General features: G+C 54.8%; 1 protein-coding gene across 5 annotated transcripts in view; it reads left to right on the plus strand.

Moving 5' to 3' along the window:
- Nucleotides 1-19,677, plus strand: part of LOC138759134 (sodium-coupled neutral amino acid transporter 3-like) — a 59,426-nt gene that overhangs the window by 17,749 nt on the left and 22,000 nt on the right. For all 5 annotated transcript variants that reach the window (XM_069929102.1, XM_069929100.1, XM_069929099.1 and 2 more), the window contains 5 exons: nucleotides 1,259-1,340; nucleotides 1,742-1,824; nucleotides 2,884-2,942; nucleotides 3,758-3,895; nucleotides 7,925-8,004. In XM_069929102.1, the coding sequence (XP_069785203.1) occupies nucleotides 1,259-1,340; nucleotides 1,742-1,824; nucleotides 2,884-2,942; nucleotides 3,758-3,895; nucleotides 7,925-8,004 (442 nt within the window). The remainder of the gene's footprint in view (nucleotides 1-1,258; nucleotides 1,341-1,741; nucleotides 1,825-2,883; nucleotides 2,943-3,757; nucleotides 3,896-7,924; nucleotides 8,005-19,677) is intronic.

A 19,677-nucleotide genomic window follows, 5' to 3' on the forward strand; every position in this document is an offset into this window, starting at 1 on the left:
TAAACCTAATCCTAACAACTTTATTTGGTATTTTGGAGAGAATGGCATCATGCCAACGGCATCTGATTTGCTTATATGGGCTTTTATTTCTCTTATGGCCCAATGGGTGGTGTTGCTCAGACGGAGGGACGTTTACCCCGTCTAATCACACTCAATGGCTACTTGACGTCATGTCTAAACTGAGAGACGGTTAGAGGCTCCATTTCTGATGTGAATGTAAATTTTCAAACTCCGTGGTGACTCTTTTTATGAATTATTGTTGTAATCGTTGATTTGTTATGAAGGTAGAACTGTCAACTCATGAGCTCATTTATCATTTTGATAAGAATTCTGTCTTCCTTTTCTTTTTGGCCAAACAGCTTCATTCTTGGTCGTGGATGAAATGACGTGTATTAAGTGTAGCATATCCTTTTTGAATTTTAACTTGTGTCCTCTATATTTTTGGATGTGAAATTTCAATGTTAATAAAAATATTGAAAACAACAATGTCCCTCGCTGCCCACAACGCCCTCCTACCCTGGGTTCACCTCATCCTGCCTGGGAACGAGTGAAGGAGAAAGGGGCAGGAGGGAGCCCAGAGAAGGAATCCTCTTCCTGCAGTCGGACCCCTGCACATCCCAGGGCAAGGGGTGTGGGTGTGGGGGGTGGGGGGGGGGTGGGTTGTGACAAGCTCCACAGGGGCACATTTAAAATTCTACCTTTGTCCCTCTTCCTCTGTCCACCAATTCATCCCTCTCCCCCTTCACATCCTCCATCTCCTGTTTCCCTATCCCCCTCTCCCCTTTCTCTCTCTCCTACCCTTTCCCCTCCCCTTTTTCTCCCCTCCCCTCCTTTCTCCCTTCCCTCCTCACCCTTTTCTCACCCTTCCCCTCCCCTCTTTTCCCATCCTCTCTCTTCTCTCCCCACCCCTTTCACTCCCCTCCCCTTTCTCTACTCCATTCTTTCCCCATCCCTCCTCTCTCTTCCTGCTCTTCATACCCTCTCTGCACCTCCCCCTTCCCCATCTGTCTCCATTTCTCCCCTCTTCTCCCTTCTTTCACCCTCCCCTATCCCCTCATCCTCCTCTCACCCTCCCCTCCTTTCCCTCTCCAAACTCCACTCCTCACCCTCTCTACCCTCCCCTCCTCTCTACCCGCCCCTCTCCTCTCTCACTGTTTCTCCCCCTGCCCTCCGCTCTCTCTCTCTCTCTCTGTCTCTCTCTCTCTCTCTCTCTCTCTCTCTCTCTCTCTCCCCCCCCCCCTCCCCTTCACCCTCACAGCCATGTCCAGCTACCTGTACATTGTGAGGTACGAGCTCCCACTGGTCATTCAAGCTTTCCTACGGTTACAAGAGAATAACGGGTAGGTGGTCTCAACGCTGGCTTGGTTTCAGAGACGGGAAGGGGTGTAGGGGACTGGAGGAGTTACAGAGACATGGAGGGGTGTAGGGAACTGGAGAGGGTTATAGAGACAGAGAGGGATGTCGGTGACTGGAGGGATTATTGAGACACGGACGTGTGTAGGGGACTGGAGGGGGTTACAGAAACAGGGAGGGGTCTCGGTGACCAGAAGGGGTTACAGAGACACGGAGGGGTGTCAGTGACCAGAGGGGGTTACAGAAACATGGAGGGGTTTTGGTGACCCGAGGGGGAGGGATTACCGAGACAGGGAGATGTATCAGGAGCCAGAGGAAGGGCTCTGGTTTAGGGGAGGAATGGGGGCATTGCCACCAGTAACCAGTGTTGCCTCTGTCCCGGCTGCAGGATGTGGTACATGAACGGGAAGTGCCTGATCGTCATCGTCAGTGTGTTGATCATCCTCCCCCTGGCCCTTATGCGTAAGCTCGGTAAGTCTCCCTGGGGGAGCGAGGGGTCGGGGGTGGTCCAAGTCAACCCAGGGCCAATATCGACTGTACTGTCCGAGGGTGTTGGGACTTGAGGGGCCAAGTTGCTTTCCAACTTTATCACAACCCACAGCTGGAGGAACAGACTGCATATCCCGGGACTCCTGGGGGTGGGGTATCTGCACTCTGCAGATGAGAGGAGCCTCCTTTGGTGACAGCATGGTGACTTCCTGCTCTCTTCCTCACACCCTGGGGTGGGGGACACAGTGATTTCTTTTTGCACAAGGTAGGACGTACACGGTAAACGATCGAGCACTGAAGAGTGCAGGAGAACAGAGGGATCTGGGAATACAGAGACATAATTCTTTGAAAGTGGCGTCACAGGTGGACAGGGTCATAAAGAGAGCTTTTGGTACATTGGCCTTCATAAATCAAAGTATTGAGCACAAGAGTCAAGAAGTTATGTTAAAGTTGTATAAGATATTGGTGAGGTCAAATATGGAGAATTGAGTGCATTTTTGGTCACCAAACTACAGGAAAGATCAATAAGATAGAAAGAGGGCAGAGAAGATTTACTAGGATGTTGCCTGGACTTCAGGAACTGAGTTACAGGGAAAGGGTAAACAGGTTCAGACTTTATTCCCTGGAGTGTAGAAGAACGAGGGGAGATTTGATCGAGGAGATTTTATGAGGGTAGGTGAGATACAAACCAGAAGACATGGGTTAACGGTGAAAGGGGAAAGGTTTGGGGGGAACTACGCACAGAGTGTGTGGAACGAGCTGAAGTGGTGAACATGGGCTCCATTTTGATGTTTGAGACGTATTTGGACTGGTACATGAATGGGAGGGGTATGTAGGCGATGGATTTGGGTGCAGGTCAGTGGGACTTGGCAGAATAATAGTTTGGTACACACTAGAAGGGTCGAAGGGGCCTGTTTTCTGTGCGCTGTGGCTCTCAGGTTAGGGTCACATGGAATTCCTGATTGTATAGTGTAACAAGGCCATGTTTACAATGGTGAAGTGTCCCCTCAATGATTTCTCACCCTCTCTCTCTCTCTCTAGGTTACCTGGGGTACACCAGTGGCTTCTCATTGACCTGCATGGTGTTCTTTCTCATTGCGGTGAGTTTGTGCCTCTTGTTCAGAGAAACACCAATGGCTGTGATTACAGCCAGACGCCCTCCAACCGGATGGCATCAATATTCACTAAACCCTTCCTCCCATCCCCTTCTACTCCCGTCATCTCTCCATTCCATATCCATCCGCAGACATGATCAATTCCACCGAGTCCCTTATCACATCCAATTAACACCTATTGTTGGTCTGGATTCCTCCCCCCTCCCCGTTGTTTGAATTCTGAGACTTTTGGATATATCCTTTTCTGATTTTTCCTTGAAGAAATGGCTCCAGCCTGAAACGTCAGCGATATATCTGTCTACTATAGAAGCTGACTAGACCGGCTAAATTCCTCCTTTGTCAAGCCCAAATGGAGACCATGTGGATTGACCCAGGGATGCAGAGCCTGGGGTTTATAAACGGTGCTCCCGGTGTGGGATACAGAGACAGGAACTCTGCACGGTACTCCCAGTGTGGGATATGGCGCCTAGGAACTGTAGACGGTGCTCCCGGTGTGGGATACGGAGACAGGAACTCTGCACGGTATTCCCAGTGTGGGATATGGCGCCTAGGAACTGTGCACGGTGCTCCCGGTGTGGGATACAGAGGTGGGAACTGTGTATGGTGCTCCCGGTGTGGGAAACAGAGACTTGGAACTTCACGGTGCTCCCGGTGTGGGATACAGAGACTGGGAACTGCACAGTGCTCCAGGTCTGGCCTCACCAAGGGATACTGAGACTAAAACCTGGGCTTTGATGGGGTTATCCCATCTTGGGGTAAAGCACAAGAGGCATTCACATCTCCTTTTCTGATCGCTGCAGATAATCTGGAAGAAGTTTCAGATCCCGTGTCCTCTGTCGGTGGTGAGTAATGGGACTCATCCTGGCACATACATCAGCAGAGGAAACCAGACTACTGATGATGAATGTTCAGCTAAACTATTCACCATTAACCCACAGGTAGGAGGAATCTGGGGAGTGTGTGACGGGACGGTGCGGAGAGAGTCTCACTCTGTGTCCAACCCTCCCCCCCCACCCCCCCCCCCCCCACTTGGGTGTGTGTGACGGGACGGTGCGGAGGGAACTTCACTCTGTGTCCAAACCTCCTCCCACCCCCGCGGTGTGTGTAACAGGACAGTGTGAAGGGAGCCCTGGGCAGTGTGTGATGGATGATGTGGAGGGAGCTTCACTCTGTGTCCGACTCCTGGGGAGTGTGTGACGGGATGGTGCGGAGGGAGCTTCACTCTGTGTCCGACTCCTGGGGAGTGTGTGACGGGACAGTGCGGAGGGAGCTTCACTCTGTGTCCAAACCTCCTCCCACCCCCGGGGTGTGTGTAACAGGACGGTGTGAAGGGAGCCCTGGGCAGTGCGTAATGGATGATGTGGAGGGAGCTTCACTCTGTGTCCGACTCCTGGGGAGTGTGTGACGGGATGGTGCGGAGGGAGCTTCACTCTGTGTCCAAACCTCCTCCCACCCCCGCGGTGTATGTAACAGGACAGTGTGAAGGGAGCCCTGGGCAGTGTGTGATGGATGATGTGGAGGGAGCTTCAGTCTGTGTCCGACTCCTGGGGAGTGTGTGACGGGATGGTGCGGAGGGAGCTTCACTCTGTGTCCAACTCCTGGGGAGTGTGTGACGGGACGGTGCGGAGGGAGCTTCACTCTGTGTCCAAACCTCCTCCCACCCCCGGGGTGTGTGTAACAGGATGGTGTGAAGGGAGCCCTGGGCAGTGCGTAATGGATGATGTGGAGGGAGCTTCACTCTGTGTCCGACTCCTGGGGAGTGTGTGACGGGATGGTGCGGAGGGAGCTTCACTCTGTGTCCAAACCTCCTCCCACCCCCGCGGTGTGTGTAACAGGACAGTGTGAAGGGAGCCCTGCGCAGTGTGTGATGGATGATGTGGAGGGAGCTTCAGTCTGTGTCCGACTCCTGGGGAGTGTGTGACGGGATGGTGTGGAGGGAGCTTCACTCTGTGTCCGACTCCTGGGGAGTGTGTGACGGGACAGTGCGGAGGGAGCTTCACTCTGTGTCCAAACCTCCTCCCACCCCCGGGGTGTGTGTAACAGGACGGTGTGAAGGGAGCCCTGGGCAGTGCGTAATGGATGATGTGGAGATAGCTTCACTCTGTGTCCGACTCCTGGGGAGTGTGTGACGGGACCGTGTGGAGGGAGCTTCACTCTGTGTCCAAACCTCCTCCCACCCTCGGGGTATGTGTAACAGGACAGTGTGAAGGGAGCCCTGGGCAGTGTGTGATGGATGATGTGGAGGGAGCTTCACTCTGTGTCCGACTCCTGGGGAGTGTGTGACGGGATGGTGCGGAGGGAGCTTCACTCTGTCCGATCCCCATGGAGGGTGTGATGGGATGGTGTGGAGGGAGTTCCCTCACGCAGGCAAATGGTATGTAACGGACAAGGCCTTGGGGTGTCAGGAGGTGAGCTACACAAGGCAGGATTGCCAGCCTCTGACCCCCTGTTGGTCAAAACACAGATACACTGGATGAACTCAGCCGGTCTCGCAGCGTCAGTTTGAGGTAAAGACTCATTAATGATGTTTCGGGCCTGAGGTACGAGTGATAAAAGACAGGCTTCTGAATTAATGACTGGGTAGAGAAAAAAGGGAGAATGGAAGAGAGGAGTCCAGACCCACAGACAGAAGGTGCTAATTGGATAAGAGGAAAGATGAGAACTGATCTGTGAAAGGAGGGAAAAGGAGAGAGAGAGAGAGAGAGACGGGGAAGAAGTGGGGGGGGTGGTGTTTAAATGACCACTGGAGAAGTCACTGCCATACCTGGGTAGCCCTCCTGGGACCCAGGTGTGTTTAATGGGTCAAAGCTGCCCCAGCACCTTTTAACCTGCAGGGGGATCGCCCCGCCAGCAAATTAATGGGGACCCCGCCCCTGCGATGATGCAGTGAGTCACGCATTCACTGGAGAAATGAAGTGAAAGATTTTAACCTTACTCTTCCTGAGAAGCACGTTAAACCACATTATCCTCTTTCCTGACCTGCATTGCTGAGCTCCTCCTCTACATTTGAACCTGGCGCCAACATGCTGCCTGGTGATGCATGCATGCAAGCGCTGACGTCACCGGAATAACTGGGTCGGCCATTTTTCCCGCTGGTGGACGAAACCTGGATAAGTTCAACTGGGTTCCCTGACTCTCTCCGAGGTAGGGCAGGGACCTGGTTGACTTTGGAGCCAGACTGCTGACCGGGTCGGATCCTTTCAAGCTTCCTTGTGAGTGGGGCGCCAACCAGGAAAATTGCCCAGTTAACCCCATTTTACATGGCAGCTTGAAAGCACCTACTGTTAACGCCATCCAGTCAAAGGTGAGGTGTTGTTCCTTCAATTGAAGGAGAGCAGAGAGATTTACTGGGACGTTGCCAGGTCATTCAGGACTGAGTTACAGGGGAAGGTTAAACAGGTTCGGACTTGGACATAGGAGAACAGGGGGAGATTTGATCGAGCTTTACAAGATTACGAGGGGGTAGACAGAGTAAATGTGAGTCGGCTCTTTCCACTTAGATTGGGAGAGATAAATATGAGAGGTCATGGCTTTAGCGTGAAAGGTTCAGGGGGAACATTTTCACTCAGAGAGGATGGGAATGTGGAACAAGCTGTCATCTGACGTGGTGAATGCGGGTTCACGCTTAAGTTTTAAGAATAAATTGGACAAATACATGGATGGGAGGGGTCTGGAGGGTTATGGACTGGGAGCAGGTCAGTTGGACTAACGGTATGATGTTTTCAGCACAAACTAGAAGGGCCAAAGGGCCAGTTTTCTGTGCTGTAGTGTTCCATGGTTCCAATTTTTGGGTGGTCTCAGTGCATGGGACAACGGACGGACATGTCGGCAAGGGGAACAGGACAGGGAATTGAAACAGGCAGCCGCGGGGAGGCATCCACCATTGCGACAGACAGAGGCGACGTGCTGCCCTTGCTGACATGTCTGTCCACGGACTCGCACACTGCTGGACTGAGACCACCCTCAAATTGGAGGAGCAACACCTTGCCTTGCGTCTGGGCGCCCTCCAACCAAATGGCATTAACATCGGCATCTACACCTCACTTCTTCCCACCCGTTGCCTTCCCCCAGCTCTGGTCTCTCCCTTCTCGCAGACATGATAAATTCTCACCTCTCCCCTTATCACATCTAATTAACACTTTGTGTGGGTCTACATTCTGCCCCCAGCTGGTCTGTGTTCTGAGATTTCGCTCATTCAGATTATTCCTTGAGGAAGGGCTCAGGCTCAAAATATTGGCAATATATCTTTGCCTTTTATGGATGCTGAAAGATTGGCTGAGTGTAGACTGCCTCCTGTCTGCCAGTAAATCTCTCTGCCCTACTTCGTTGGCTGGAGCTGTCGAGAATGGAAATGGCATGGACCTGGGGAGAGCGGGGAGTGGAGACACAGCGCTGCTCTGCCGGCAGGGTCCTACAGCACAATCCACTAACGTACTGGATTTAAACACCTTGTTAAAGGAGGCAATGGTGGTTTCTTCTTGCTCTGGGCAAGACATTGGCGTCTGTGCCAGGCAGCAGCCTCTAGGGGGTTGCAGACTCTGGGGAAGTAGGGCACCAGAAACCCCTCCTCCCCCAGATTGAAGGGGAGAAGCAGAGGATGGTGACCCATGGGATGGTGAGCAAGGCGGAAAGCCAGCAAGGGGCCTCTGCGGGCTGAAGGACCCGCAGGGGCAGCTGGGCTGTCGGGGACTCGAGGCGAGGAACCCATGTGGGACTGCTGACATCTGCAGGCTGCCGGAGACTGGCTGAATGACATGCAAAAGATGGCCAAATTTTGAATCTTGAACAGTGCTCAGTCCAGTCATTGGCCACGTGTTTCTGTAGTGGTTGATCGGTGGGCCAATTTACAGCTCCTGGATCCTGACATTTCTCTGATCGAGACAGGAGTCTTGACTCAAATGACGTGGAAGGTGAGATAAGCATTTAGGTTGGGGTTGATGATGGTCATGTCTTTTTCTGTTCCGCAGACGGCATACACCATCCCCATCCTGGCCTTCGCCTTCGTCTGTCACCCAGAGGTGTTGCCTATATACACCGAGCTCAGAAGGTATGAAGTCGGGAATCCTCAGAGGTGCCTGTACCCCCTGCTGGGCTCGTGTGATGGAATGATGTGGAGGTGTCTTCGCTGTGTCCACCCACTGGTCCCCTACACCCCTCCCTTTAACTGTAACCCCCTTTGATCCCCAACACCCCTCCCTGTCTGTGTACCCCCTCCAGTCTCCTACACCCCTCACCGTCTCTGTAACCCCCTCCAGTCCCAAACACTCCTCCCAGTCTCTGTATCCCCCCCCCCGGTCCCCAAAATCTCATCTCTATAACCCCCTCCTGTTCCCTACAACCCTGTCTCTATAACATTCTCTGGTCCCCAACACACTTCCAACTCTCTGTAACCCCTTACTGTTCCCTGCACCCCTCCCTGTCTCTGTAACCCCCTATAATTCCCTGCACCCTCATCTCTTTCACCCTCTGGTCCATGCACCCCACGCCTAATCTCTTTGCTGGTCCTGCCCTTCACTGTGTTCCTCCTGCCACAGCTTCACTTCAATGTAACCTTGGCGCCTGTCCGATGTTAAATTCAATCTGGTGCCCTGGCTCTCGTCCCAGTGTTTGGCCTTGTTGTAACCTTGGATAACCTTTATCACTGTGTCCTCTGCTGCTAATTTGGACCTCATCTGGAAATTTATTCAGCTGGTGGGTGAGGAGGGGTGGGGGGGAAGGGAAGAAAAGAGGGAACATCTCCAGTAAGAGTGGCTGATGGGTTTTGATAGTGGGGGGGGGGGCGATGGGATATCTCTTGAACCACTCAAGCCTCCTTCCTCTTGGCACGTTGCTGCTAATAGATCACTGGGAGATGTCCCAAAATAGAAAACTCTGAGGCAGGTAGGTAACCCCCCCCTCCAGTCCCATATACCCCTCACTGTCTTTGTAACCCCCTCCAGTCCCCTACACCCCCACCAGTCAATGTAACCCCCTCCAGTCCCCAACACCACTCCCAGACTCTGTAACCCCCTCTGGTCTTCTACATCCATGTCTCTGTAACCCCCTCCTGTCCATGACACCCATCCCTGTCTTTGTAACCCCCTCCAGTCCCCTGCACCCTCCCAGTCTCTGTAAACTCCACCTGTCCACTGCACTCCCTCCCTATCTCTGTAACTCCCTCTGCTCCCCAACATCCCTCCCTGTCTCTGTAAACCCCTCCGGTCTCACACACAACTCTCAGTCTCTGTAACCCCCTCCGGTCCCCTATACCCCTCCCTGTCTCTGTAACACGGTCGGGTTCCCTACACACCTCTCTGCCTCTGGGAACCCCTCCGGTCCTCTACAACCCTCCCTGTCTCTGTAACCCCACTCTGGGCCACCACACCCCTCCCTGCCTCTGTAACCCCGTCCGGTCATATACAACCCTCCCTGTCACTGTAACCCCATCCTATCCCAACATCCCTCTTGGTCTCCGTAACCCCCTCCGGTCCCCTACCCCCTCCCTGAATCTGTAACCCCCCTCTCATCCCCTACACCCCTCCCTGTCTCCGTAACCCCCTCCGGTCCCCTTCTCCTCTCCCAGTCTCTGTAACCAACTCCAGTCCCTGACTCTGTAACCTCCTTTGGTTCACCACACCCCTCCTTCTCTTTGTAACCCCCTCCAGTTGCCTGCACCCCTCCCTGCCTCTGTAATAACCTCTGGTCCCCTACACCCCTCCCTGTCTCTGTAACCTCCTTTGGTTCACTACAACCCTCCCTCTCTTTGTAATAACCTCTGGTCCCCGACACCCCTCCCTCTCTCTGTAACCCCCTCTACATTGCTGAGTCTGTCACCCACTCTGGTCCCCTACACCCCTCCCAGTCTCTGTATCCACTCCTGTCCACTGCACCTCCTCCCTGTCTCCATAACCCCCTCTTGTACAGTACAACCCTCCCTGTCTCTGTAATCCCCTGCAGGTCCCCAACACCCCTCCCTGACTCTGTAACCCCCTCCAGTCCCCTACACCCCTCCCTATCTCTGTAACCCCTCCGGTACCTGACACACCTCCCAGTCTCTGTAACTTCCTGTGGTCCTCTGCATCCATGTCTCTGTAGCCCTCTCTGGTTCTCTACACCCCTCTTTGTCTCTGTAACTAAGCCCCTCCGGTCCCTAAAACCTCCGTCTCTGTAATCACCTCAGGTCCTCTTCAACCCTTCCTGTCTCTGTATCACCCTCTGGTCTTGTACCCTCCTCCCAGTCTCTGTAACCCCTTCCTGTCAACTGCAGCCCCTCCCTGTTTCCGTAACTCCCTCCTGTCCCCTACACCTCTCGCTGTCTCTATAAATCCCTCTGGTTCCCTACACCCCCTCCCTGTCTCTGTAAGAACCTCCGGTCCCCAACACCCCTCTCTGTCTCTGTAACTAACCCCGTCCGGTCCCTTACAACTCTCCCTGCCTCTGTAACCACCTCCAGTCCCCTACACCCCTCCCTGTCTCCCTAACTCCCTCCAGTCCCCTATAACCTCCTCCCGTACCTTACATCCATCACTGTCCCTGTAACTAAGCCCCTCCGGTCCACTAAAACCTCCATCTCTGCAATCCTCTCAGGACCCCTAAACCCCTTCCCAGTCTTTGTAAATCCCTCATGTCCACTGCACCCCCTCCCTGTCTCTGTAACCCGCTCCGGTCCCCAACACCCCTCCCTGTCTCTGTAACCCCTTCCAATTCCCAACTCCTCTCCCTGTTTCTGTAACTCCGTCTGGTTCTCTACACCCCTCTGTCTCTCTGTAACCCCCTCCAGTCCCGTACAACCCACCCTCTCTCTGTCACCCCCTCTTTTCTCCTAGATCCCTCTCTGTCTCTGTAACTAACCCCTTCCGGTCCCCTAAAACCTCCCTGTCTCTGTAACCCACCCTGGTCCCCTACACCCCTCCCTGTCTCTGTAACGCGCTCTGGACCCATGCACCCATCCCTGTCTCTGTGACCCCCTCCAGTTCCCTACACCCCTCTCAGTCTCTGTAACTAATCGCTTCTGGTACCGGAAAACCACCCTGTCTCTATAATGCCCGCAGGTCCCCTTTTCCCCTCTCTGTCACTGTAACACCCTCCACTCCCCCACACCACTCTCTGTGTGTGTAACCGCTGCCGGACCCTTCACACCTCTTTGCCTCTCTAACCCCCTCAAGTCCTGTACACCCCTCTCTGTCTCTGTAGCCCCCCTCTAGTCCGCTACACTCCTTCATGTCTCTGTAACCCCCTCCATTTGCGAAAGCCCATCCCTATCTCTGAAAAACCCCTCTAGTCCCGTACAGCCCTCTCTGGCTCTGTTACCCCCTCTAGTCCCGTACACCCTTCCCTGTTTCTGTAACACCCTCTGATCCCCTACAGCCCTCTCTAACTCTGTAACCCCCTCTAGTCCCTAAAACCACTTTCTTGCTTTGTAACCCCCTTTGGTCCCCTTCAACCTTCCCTGACTCTGTAACCCCCTCCTGTCCTCTCCAACCCTCTCTGTCTCTTTAACTAAGCACATCTGGTCCACTAAAACCACCATCTCCGTAATCCCCCCAGGTCCCCTACACCCCTTCCTGTCTCTGTAACACCCTCGAGTCCCCGACACCCTCCCAGTCCCTGTAATCCTCTCCGGTCCCCTACACCCTTCTATGTTTATCTTTTAACCTCCGGTCCACTACACGTCTCTCTGTCTCTGTAACTAACCCCCTCCGGTCCCCTACAACTCTCTCTGCCTCTGTAACCCCCTCTAGTCCCCTACATCCCTCCCTGTCTCTGCAACCCCTCCATTCCCTACACTATTTTCTGTCTCTGTAACCCCCGCAGAACCTTACACCCTCCCAGTCTGTAACTGTCTCCGGTACCCTACACCCTTCCCTGTCTCGCTAAGTCCCTTCGGTCCCCTACACTCCTCTCGTTCTCTGTAATTAACCCCCTCTGGTCGCCTACAACTCTCCCTGCCTCTGTATCCCCCTCCAGTCCCATACACCCCTCCCTGACTCTGTAACCCCCTCCTGTACCCTACATCCCTCACTGTCCCTGTAACTAAACCCCTCCGGTCCCCTAAAACCCCCGTCCCCTAAATCCCTCATGTCCACTGCACCCCCTTCCTGTCTCTGTAACCCCCTCCAATTCCCAACAACTCTCTCTGTTTCTGTAACTCCCTCTGGTTCTCTACACCCACTCTCTCTGTAACCCCCTCCAGTCCCGTACAACCCACCCTCTCTCTGTAACCCCCTCTTTTCTCCTAGATCCCTCTCTGTCTCTGTAACTAACCCCTTCCAGTCTCCTAAAACCTCCCTGTCTCTGTAACCCACCATGGTCCCCTACACCCCTCCCTGTCTCTGTAAACACTTCTGGTACAGTACAACCCTCCCAGACTCTGTAACGCGCTCCAGACCCATACACCCATCCCTGTCTCTCTGACACCCTCCGTCCCCTACACACCTCTCAGTCTCTGTAGCTAATCCCCTCCAGTACCGGAAAACCACCCTGTCTCTATAATGCCCGCAGGTCCCCTATTCCCCTCCCTGTTACTGTAACACTCTCCGCTCCCCCTCACCACTCTCTGTCTGTGTAACCGCTGCTGGACCCTTCACACCTCTTTGACTCTCTAACCCCCTCAAGTCCCGTACACCCCTCCCTGTCTCTGTTACCCCCTCCATTCCCCTACACCCCTTTCTGTCTCTCTAACCCCCACAGACCCCAACATCCTCCCAGTCTCTGTAAACCCCTTCCTGTCCACTGCACCCCCTGCCTGTCTCTGTAAATCCCTATGGTCCCCTACATCCCTCTCTGTCTCCGTAACCCCATCCGTACCTCTTTACCCTTCCCTGTCTCTGTAACCCTCTCCGGTTACCTTCACTGTTCCATGTCTTTCTAAAGCTCCTCTGGTGTCCTATAGCCCTCTCTATCTCTGAAACTAACCCCCTCTGGTCCCCTATAACTCTCACTGCTTCTGTGACCCCCTCCGATCCACGACACCCCTCCCTGTGTCTGTAACACCCAGCAGTCCCCGGCACCCCTCCCTGTCTCTGAAACCCCTCCAGTTAACTGCACCCCCTCCCTTTCTCCTTAACCCCCTCCGGTCGCCTACACCCCTCCCTGTTACTGTAACACCCTCCAGTCCCCTACACTCCTCTCAGTCTCTGAAACCCCCATCTGTACCCCTACTCCCCTCTCTCTGTAACCCTCTCCGGTCCCCAACACCCTTCCATGTCTCTGTAGCCACCTCCATTCACCTACACCCCTTTCTGTCTCTGTAAGCACCATGAACCCCAACGCCCTCCCAGTCTCTGTAACCCTCTCCGGTCCCTTACACCCCTCCCAGTCTCTGTAAACCCCCTCCTTTCGACTGCACCCCCTGCCTATCTCTGTAAACCCCTCCAGTCCCCTACATCCCTCAGTCTCCGAAACCCCATCCGTACCCTTATACCCCTATCAGTCTCTGTAACCTTCTCCGGTCCCCCACACCCTTCCATGTCTCTCTAAACCACCTCTGGTCCCCTACACCCCTCCCTGACTCTGAAACTCCCTCCAGTCCCCTACACCACTCCCCGTCTCTGTAACCTGTGGTCGTCTGCATCCTTGTCTCTGTAACCATCTCCGGTCGCCTACAACCTAAACCCCTTAGGTCCCTTACACCCCTTCCTGTCTCTCTAACCGCTCTAATCCCATACACCCCTCTCTGGCTCTGTAACTAACCCCCTCTGGTCCCCTATAATTCTCACTGCTTCTGTGACCGCCACTGGTCCCCTACAGCCTTTCCTGTCTCTCTAACTCCCTCCGGTCCACGACACCCCTCCCTGTCTCTGAAACCCCTCCAGTCCCCTACACACCTCTTGGTCTTTGTAACCCCATCTATCCCCCTACTCTCCTGTCTCTTTTTGTAACCCTCTCCGGTCCCCTACACCTGTCGCTGTCTCTAGCCCTCTCTGATTCCCTATACCCCTCCTTGTCTCTATACCCCTTCTTGTCCCTTACACCCCATGCTGTCTCAGTAACCCCCTCCGGTCCACTACAACTCTCCCTGCCTCTGTAACCCCTTCCATTCCCCTACACTCCTTTCTGTCTCTGTAACCCCTCGGACCCCTACACCTCCCAGTCTGTAACTGTCTCCGTTCCCCTACACTCTTCCCTGTCTCGCTAACCCCCTCCAGTCCCCTACACGCCTCCCTGTCTCCCTAACTCCCTCCGGTCCTCTACACCCCTCCCTGAATCTGTAACCTATACCCTACACCCCCCACTGTTCCTGTAACTAATCCCCTCCGATCCCCTAAAACCACCCTGTCTCTGTAACCCACCCTGGTCCCCTACATTCCTCCCTGTCTCTGTAATCACCTCTGGTATAGTACAACCCTCCCAGACTCTGTAACGCGCTCCGGACCCATGCATCCATCCCGGTCTCTGTGACCCCCTCCGGTCCCCTACACCATTCTCAGTCTCTGTAACTAATTGCCTCTGGTACCGGAAAACGGCCCTGTCTCTATAATGCCCGCAGGTCCCCTTTTCCCCTCCCTGTCGCTGTAACACCCTCCGCATTTCCACACCCCTCTCTGTGTGTGTAACCGCTGCCAGACCCTTCACACCTCTTTGCCTCTCTAACCCCCTCAAGTCCCATACACCCCTCCCTGTCTCTGTTACCCCCTCCATTCCCCTACACCCCTCTCTGTCTCTGTAAACCCCACGGGCCCCAACACCCTCCCAGTCTCTGTAACCCTTTCCGGTCCCCTACACCCTTCCCTGTCTCGCTAACCTCCTCCGGTCCCCTACACCCCTCCCTGTCTCCCTAACTCCCTCCGGTCCACTACTCCCTTCTATGTTTATCTTTTACCCTCCGGTCCACTACACGTCTCTCTGTCTCTGTAACTAACCCCCTCTGGTCCCCTACAACTCTTCCTGCCTCTGTAATCCCCTCCAGTCCCCTACATCCCTCCCTGTCTCTGCAACCCCTCCATTCCCCTACACTATTTTCTGTCTCTGTAACCCCCGCGGAACCTTACACCCTCCCAGTCTGTAACTGTCTCCGGTCCCCTACACCCTTCCCTGTCTCGCTAAGCCCCTTCGGTCCCCTACACTCCTCTCGTTCTCTGTAATTAACCCCCTCTGGTCGCCTACCACTCTCCCTGCCTCTGTATCCCCCTCCAGTCCCCTACACCCCTCCCTGACTCTGTAACCTCCTCCCGTACCCTACACCCCTCACTGTCCCTGTAACTAAGCCCCTCCGGTCCCCTAAAACCTCCGTCTCTGCAATCCCCTCAGGACCCCTAAACCCCTTCCCAGTCTCTGTAAATCCCTCATGTCCACTGCACCCCCTTCCTGTCTCTGTAACCCCCTCCAATTCCCAACAACTCTCCCTGTTTCTGTAACTCCCTCTGGTTCTCTACACCCACTCTCTCTGTAACCCCCTCCAGTCCCGTACAACCCACCCTCTCTCTGTAACCCCTTCTTTTCTCCTAGATCCCTCTCTGTCTCTGTAATTAACCCCTTCCGGTCTCTTAAAACCTCCCTGTCTTTGTAACCCACCATGGTCCCCTACACCCCTCCCTGTCTCTGTAATCACTTCTGGTACAGTACAACCCTCCCAGACTCTGTAACGTGCTCCAGACCCATACACCCATCCCTGTCTCTGTGACCCCCTCCGTCCCCTACACACCTCTCAGTCTCTGTAGCTAATCCCCTCCGGTACCGGAAAACCACCCTGTCTCTATAATGCCCGCAGGTCCCCTATTCCCCTCCCTGCCTCTGTAACAACCTCTGGTCCCCTACACCCCTCCCTGTCTCTGTAACTCCCTGTGGTCCTCAACATCCCTGTCTCTGTAACCCCTCCTGTTAACTGCACCCCCACCCTGTCTCCGTAACCCTCTCCGGTCCCCTACACCCCTCCCTGCCTCTCTAACCCCTTCTGGTTCCATACACCCCTCCCTGTCTCTGTAACCCCTTCCACTCGCCAACCCCCCTCCTTGCCTCTGTAACAACCTCTGGTCCCCTACACCCCTCCCTGTCTCTGTAACTCCCTGTGGTCCTCTACATCCCTTTCTCTGTAACCATCCCTGGTTCTCTACACCCCTCTCTGTCTCTGTAACTAAACCCCTCCGGTTCATACAACTATCCCTGCTTCTGTAACCCCCTTCCATCCCCTACACCCCTCCCTGTCTCTATAAGTCCTTCTTGTCCCCTACTCCCGTCCCTATCTCAGTAACCCCCTCCGCGCCCCTACACCCCTCCCTGTCTCTGTAACACCCAGCAGTCCCTGGCACCCCTCCCAGGCTCTGAAACCCCTCCTTTAAACTGCACCCCCTCCCTGTCTCCATAACCCCTCCCTGTCTCTGTAAGCCCCTCCGGACCCCTACTCCCCTCCCTGTTTCTCTAAATCCGCATGGTTCCCTACACCCCTCCCCATCTCTGTAACCCCCTCAAGTCCTCTGCTCCCAGTCTCTGTAAACACCTCATATCCACTTCACCCCCTCCCTGTCTCTGTAACCCCTTCTGGTCCACAACACCCCTCCCTGTCTCTGTAAGCCCCTCCGGTCCCCTACTCCCCTCCCAGTCTCTGTAACCCCTCCTGTTAACTGCACCCCATCCCTGTTTCCATAACACCCTCTGGTCCCCTACACACCTCCCTGATTCTGTAACCCCCTCCAGGCCCCCACATCTCTCCCTGCCTCTGTGACCCCCTCCGGTCCCCTATACCCCTCCCTGTCTCTGTAACGCCCTATGGTCTCCTACATCCCTCCCTGTCTCTGTAACCCGGTCTGTTCCCCTACACCCTTCTCTCTCTTTGTGACCACCTCTGGTTCCCTATGCCCCTCTCTATCACTGTAACTAACCCCTTCCAGTCCGGTAAAACTTCCCTATCTCTGTAATCACCTCAGGTCCCCTACAACCAGCCCTGTCTCTGTAACTCCCTCCCTGGCTCTGTAACGCCCTCTAGTCCCCTGCACTCCTTCCAGTCTCTGTAAACCCCTCATGTCCACTGCACCCCCTCCCTGGCTCTGTAACGCGCTCCGGGCCCCATCACCCCTCTCTGTCTCTGTAACTAATCCCCTCCGGACACGTAAAAACTCCCTTTCTCTGTAATCCCCACAGATCCCCTACAGCCCTCCCTGTCACTGTCATACCCTCCGGTCCCAAACACCTCTCCCTGTCTGTGTGACCGCCTCCAGTCCCCTACACCCCTCCCTGTCTCTGTAGCGCCCTCCAGTCCTCTACACCCCTCCCTGTCTGTGTGACCGCCTCCAGTCCCCTACACCCCTCCCTGTCTCTGTAGCGCCCTCCAGTCCCCTACACCCCTCCCTGTCTCTATTAACCCCTCTTGTCCCCTACACCTCTCCCTATCACTGTAACCCCTCTCCATTTCCCTACACCCCTCCCTGCCTCTGTAACAACCTCTGGTCTCCTACACCCCTCCCTGTCTCTGTAACTCCCTGTGGTCCTCAACATCCCTGTCTCAGTAACCCACTCCGGTTCTCTACACCCCTCCCAGTCTCTGTAACTCCCTGTGGTCCTCTACCTCCCTGTCTTTGTAACCCACTCCGGTTCTCTACACCCTTCACTGACACTGTAACCCCATCGGACCACTACACCTCTCTTAGTCTCTGTAAGTTCCTCTGATGTCCTACACCCCTACCTTTCTCTGTAACCCCCTCTGGTCCCCTATGCCCTTCTCTATTTCTGTAACCCCCTCTGGACCCCTACACCCCTCCCTGTCTCTGTAACACTCTCCAGTCCCCTATACCACTCTCTGCCTCTCGATCCCCTCTGGTCCCCTACAGTCCTCCCTGTCTCTCAAAACCCCTCTGGTCCCCTATACCCGTCCCTGCCTCTCTAACCCCCTCTGGTCCCCTACACCTCTTGCTATCACTGTAACACGCTCTGGTCCCCTATATACCTCCCTGTCTCTGTAGCGCCCTCCAATCCCCTACACCCCTCCCTGTCTGTGTGACCGCCTCCGGTCCCCTACACTCCTCCCTGTCTCTATAAACCCCTCTTGTCCCCTACACCCCTCCCTATCTCTGTGACACCCTCCGGTCCCCAACACCCCCACTGCCTCTGTAACAACCTCTGGTCCCCTACACCCCTCCCTGTCTTTATAACTCACTGTGGTCCTCTACAACCCTGTCTCTGTAACCCCTCCTGTTACTTGCACCCCCACCCTGTCTCTGTAACCCCCTCCAGTCCTTTACACCCCTCCCTGTCTCTGTAGCCCCCTCCAATTCCAAACACCTCTCCCTGTTTCTGTAACTCCCTCTGGTTCTCTACATCCCTCCCTCTCTCTGTAATCCCCTCCAGTCCCGTACAACCCACCCTCTCTCTGTAACCCCCTTTTCTCCTAGATCCCTCTCTGTCTCTGTAACTAACCCCTTCCGGTCCCCTAAAACCTCCCTGTCTCTGTTATCACCTCTGGTACAGTACAACCCTCCCACACTCTGTAACGCGCTCCAGACCCATGCACCCATCCCTGTCTCTGTGTCCCCCTCCGGTCCCCTACACTCCTCTCAGTCTCTATAGCTAATCCCCTCCGGTACCGGAAAACCGCCCTGTCTCTATAATGCCCGCAGGTCCACTATTTCCCTCCCTGTTACTGTAACACCCTCCGCTCCCCCACACCACTCTCTGTCTGTGTAACCGCTGCCGGACCCTTCACACTTCTTTGCCTCTCTAACCCCCTCAAGTCCCATACACCCCTCCCTGTCTCTGTAATCCCCTCCATTCCCCTACACCCCTTTCTGTCTCTCTAACCCCCACGGACCCCAACACCCTCCCAGTCTCTGTAACCCTCTCCGGTCCCTACACCCTTCCCTGTCTCTCTAACTCCCTCCAGTCCCTTACACCCCTCCCAATCTCTGTAAACCCCCTCCTGTCCACTGCACCCCCTGCCTGTCTCTGTAAACCCCTATGGTCCCCTATATCCCTCTCTGTCTCCTTAACCCCATCCGTACCCCTATACCCCTCCCTGTCTCTGTAACTCTCTCCGGTTACCTTCACCCTTCCATGTCTCACTAAAGCTCCTCTGGTCCCCTATAGCACTCTCTGTCTCTTAAACTAACCCCCTCTGGTCCCCTATAACTCTCACTGCTTCTGTGACCCCCTCCGATTCCCTACACCCCTACCTGTGTCTGTAACGCCCAGCAGTCCCCAGCACCCCTCCCAGTCTCTGAAACCCCTCCTGTTAACTGCACCCCCTCCTTTTCTCCATAACCCCCTCCGGTCTCCTACACCCCTCCCTGTCTCTGTTACCCCCTCCATTCCCCTACACCCCTTTCTGTCTCTGTAACCCCCACGGACCCCAACACCCTCCCAGTCTCTGTAACCCTCTCTGGTCCCCTACACCCTTCCCTGTCTCTCTAACTCCCTCTGTTCTCTTACACCCCTCTCAGTCTCTGTAAACCCCCTCTTTCCTCTAGACCCCCCGCCTGTCTCTGTAAACCCCTCCGGTCCCCTACATCCCTCTCTGTCTTCGTAACCCCATCCATACCCTTATACACCTCCCAGTCTCTGTAACCTTCTCCGGTCCCCTACACCCATGTCTCTCTAAACCTCCTCTGGTCCCCTACACCCCTCCCTGACTCTGAAACTCCCTCCAATCCCCTACACCACTCCCCGTCTCTGTAACTTCCTGAGGTCATCTGCATCCTTGTCTCTGTAACAATCTCCGGTTGCCTAAAACCTCCGTCTATTTAATCCTCTTAGGTCCCCTACACCCTTTCCTGTCTCTGTAAACCCCTTTAATCCCGTACACCCCTCTCTGGCT

The sequence above is a fragment of the Narcine bancroftii genome, chromosome 3 (assembly GCF_036971445.1).
Source record: "Narcine bancroftii isolate sNarBan1 chromosome 3, sNarBan1.hap1, whole genome shotgun sequence".
NCBI lineage: Eukaryota > Metazoa > Chordata > Chondrichthyes > Torpediniformes > Narcinidae > Narcine > Narcine bancroftii.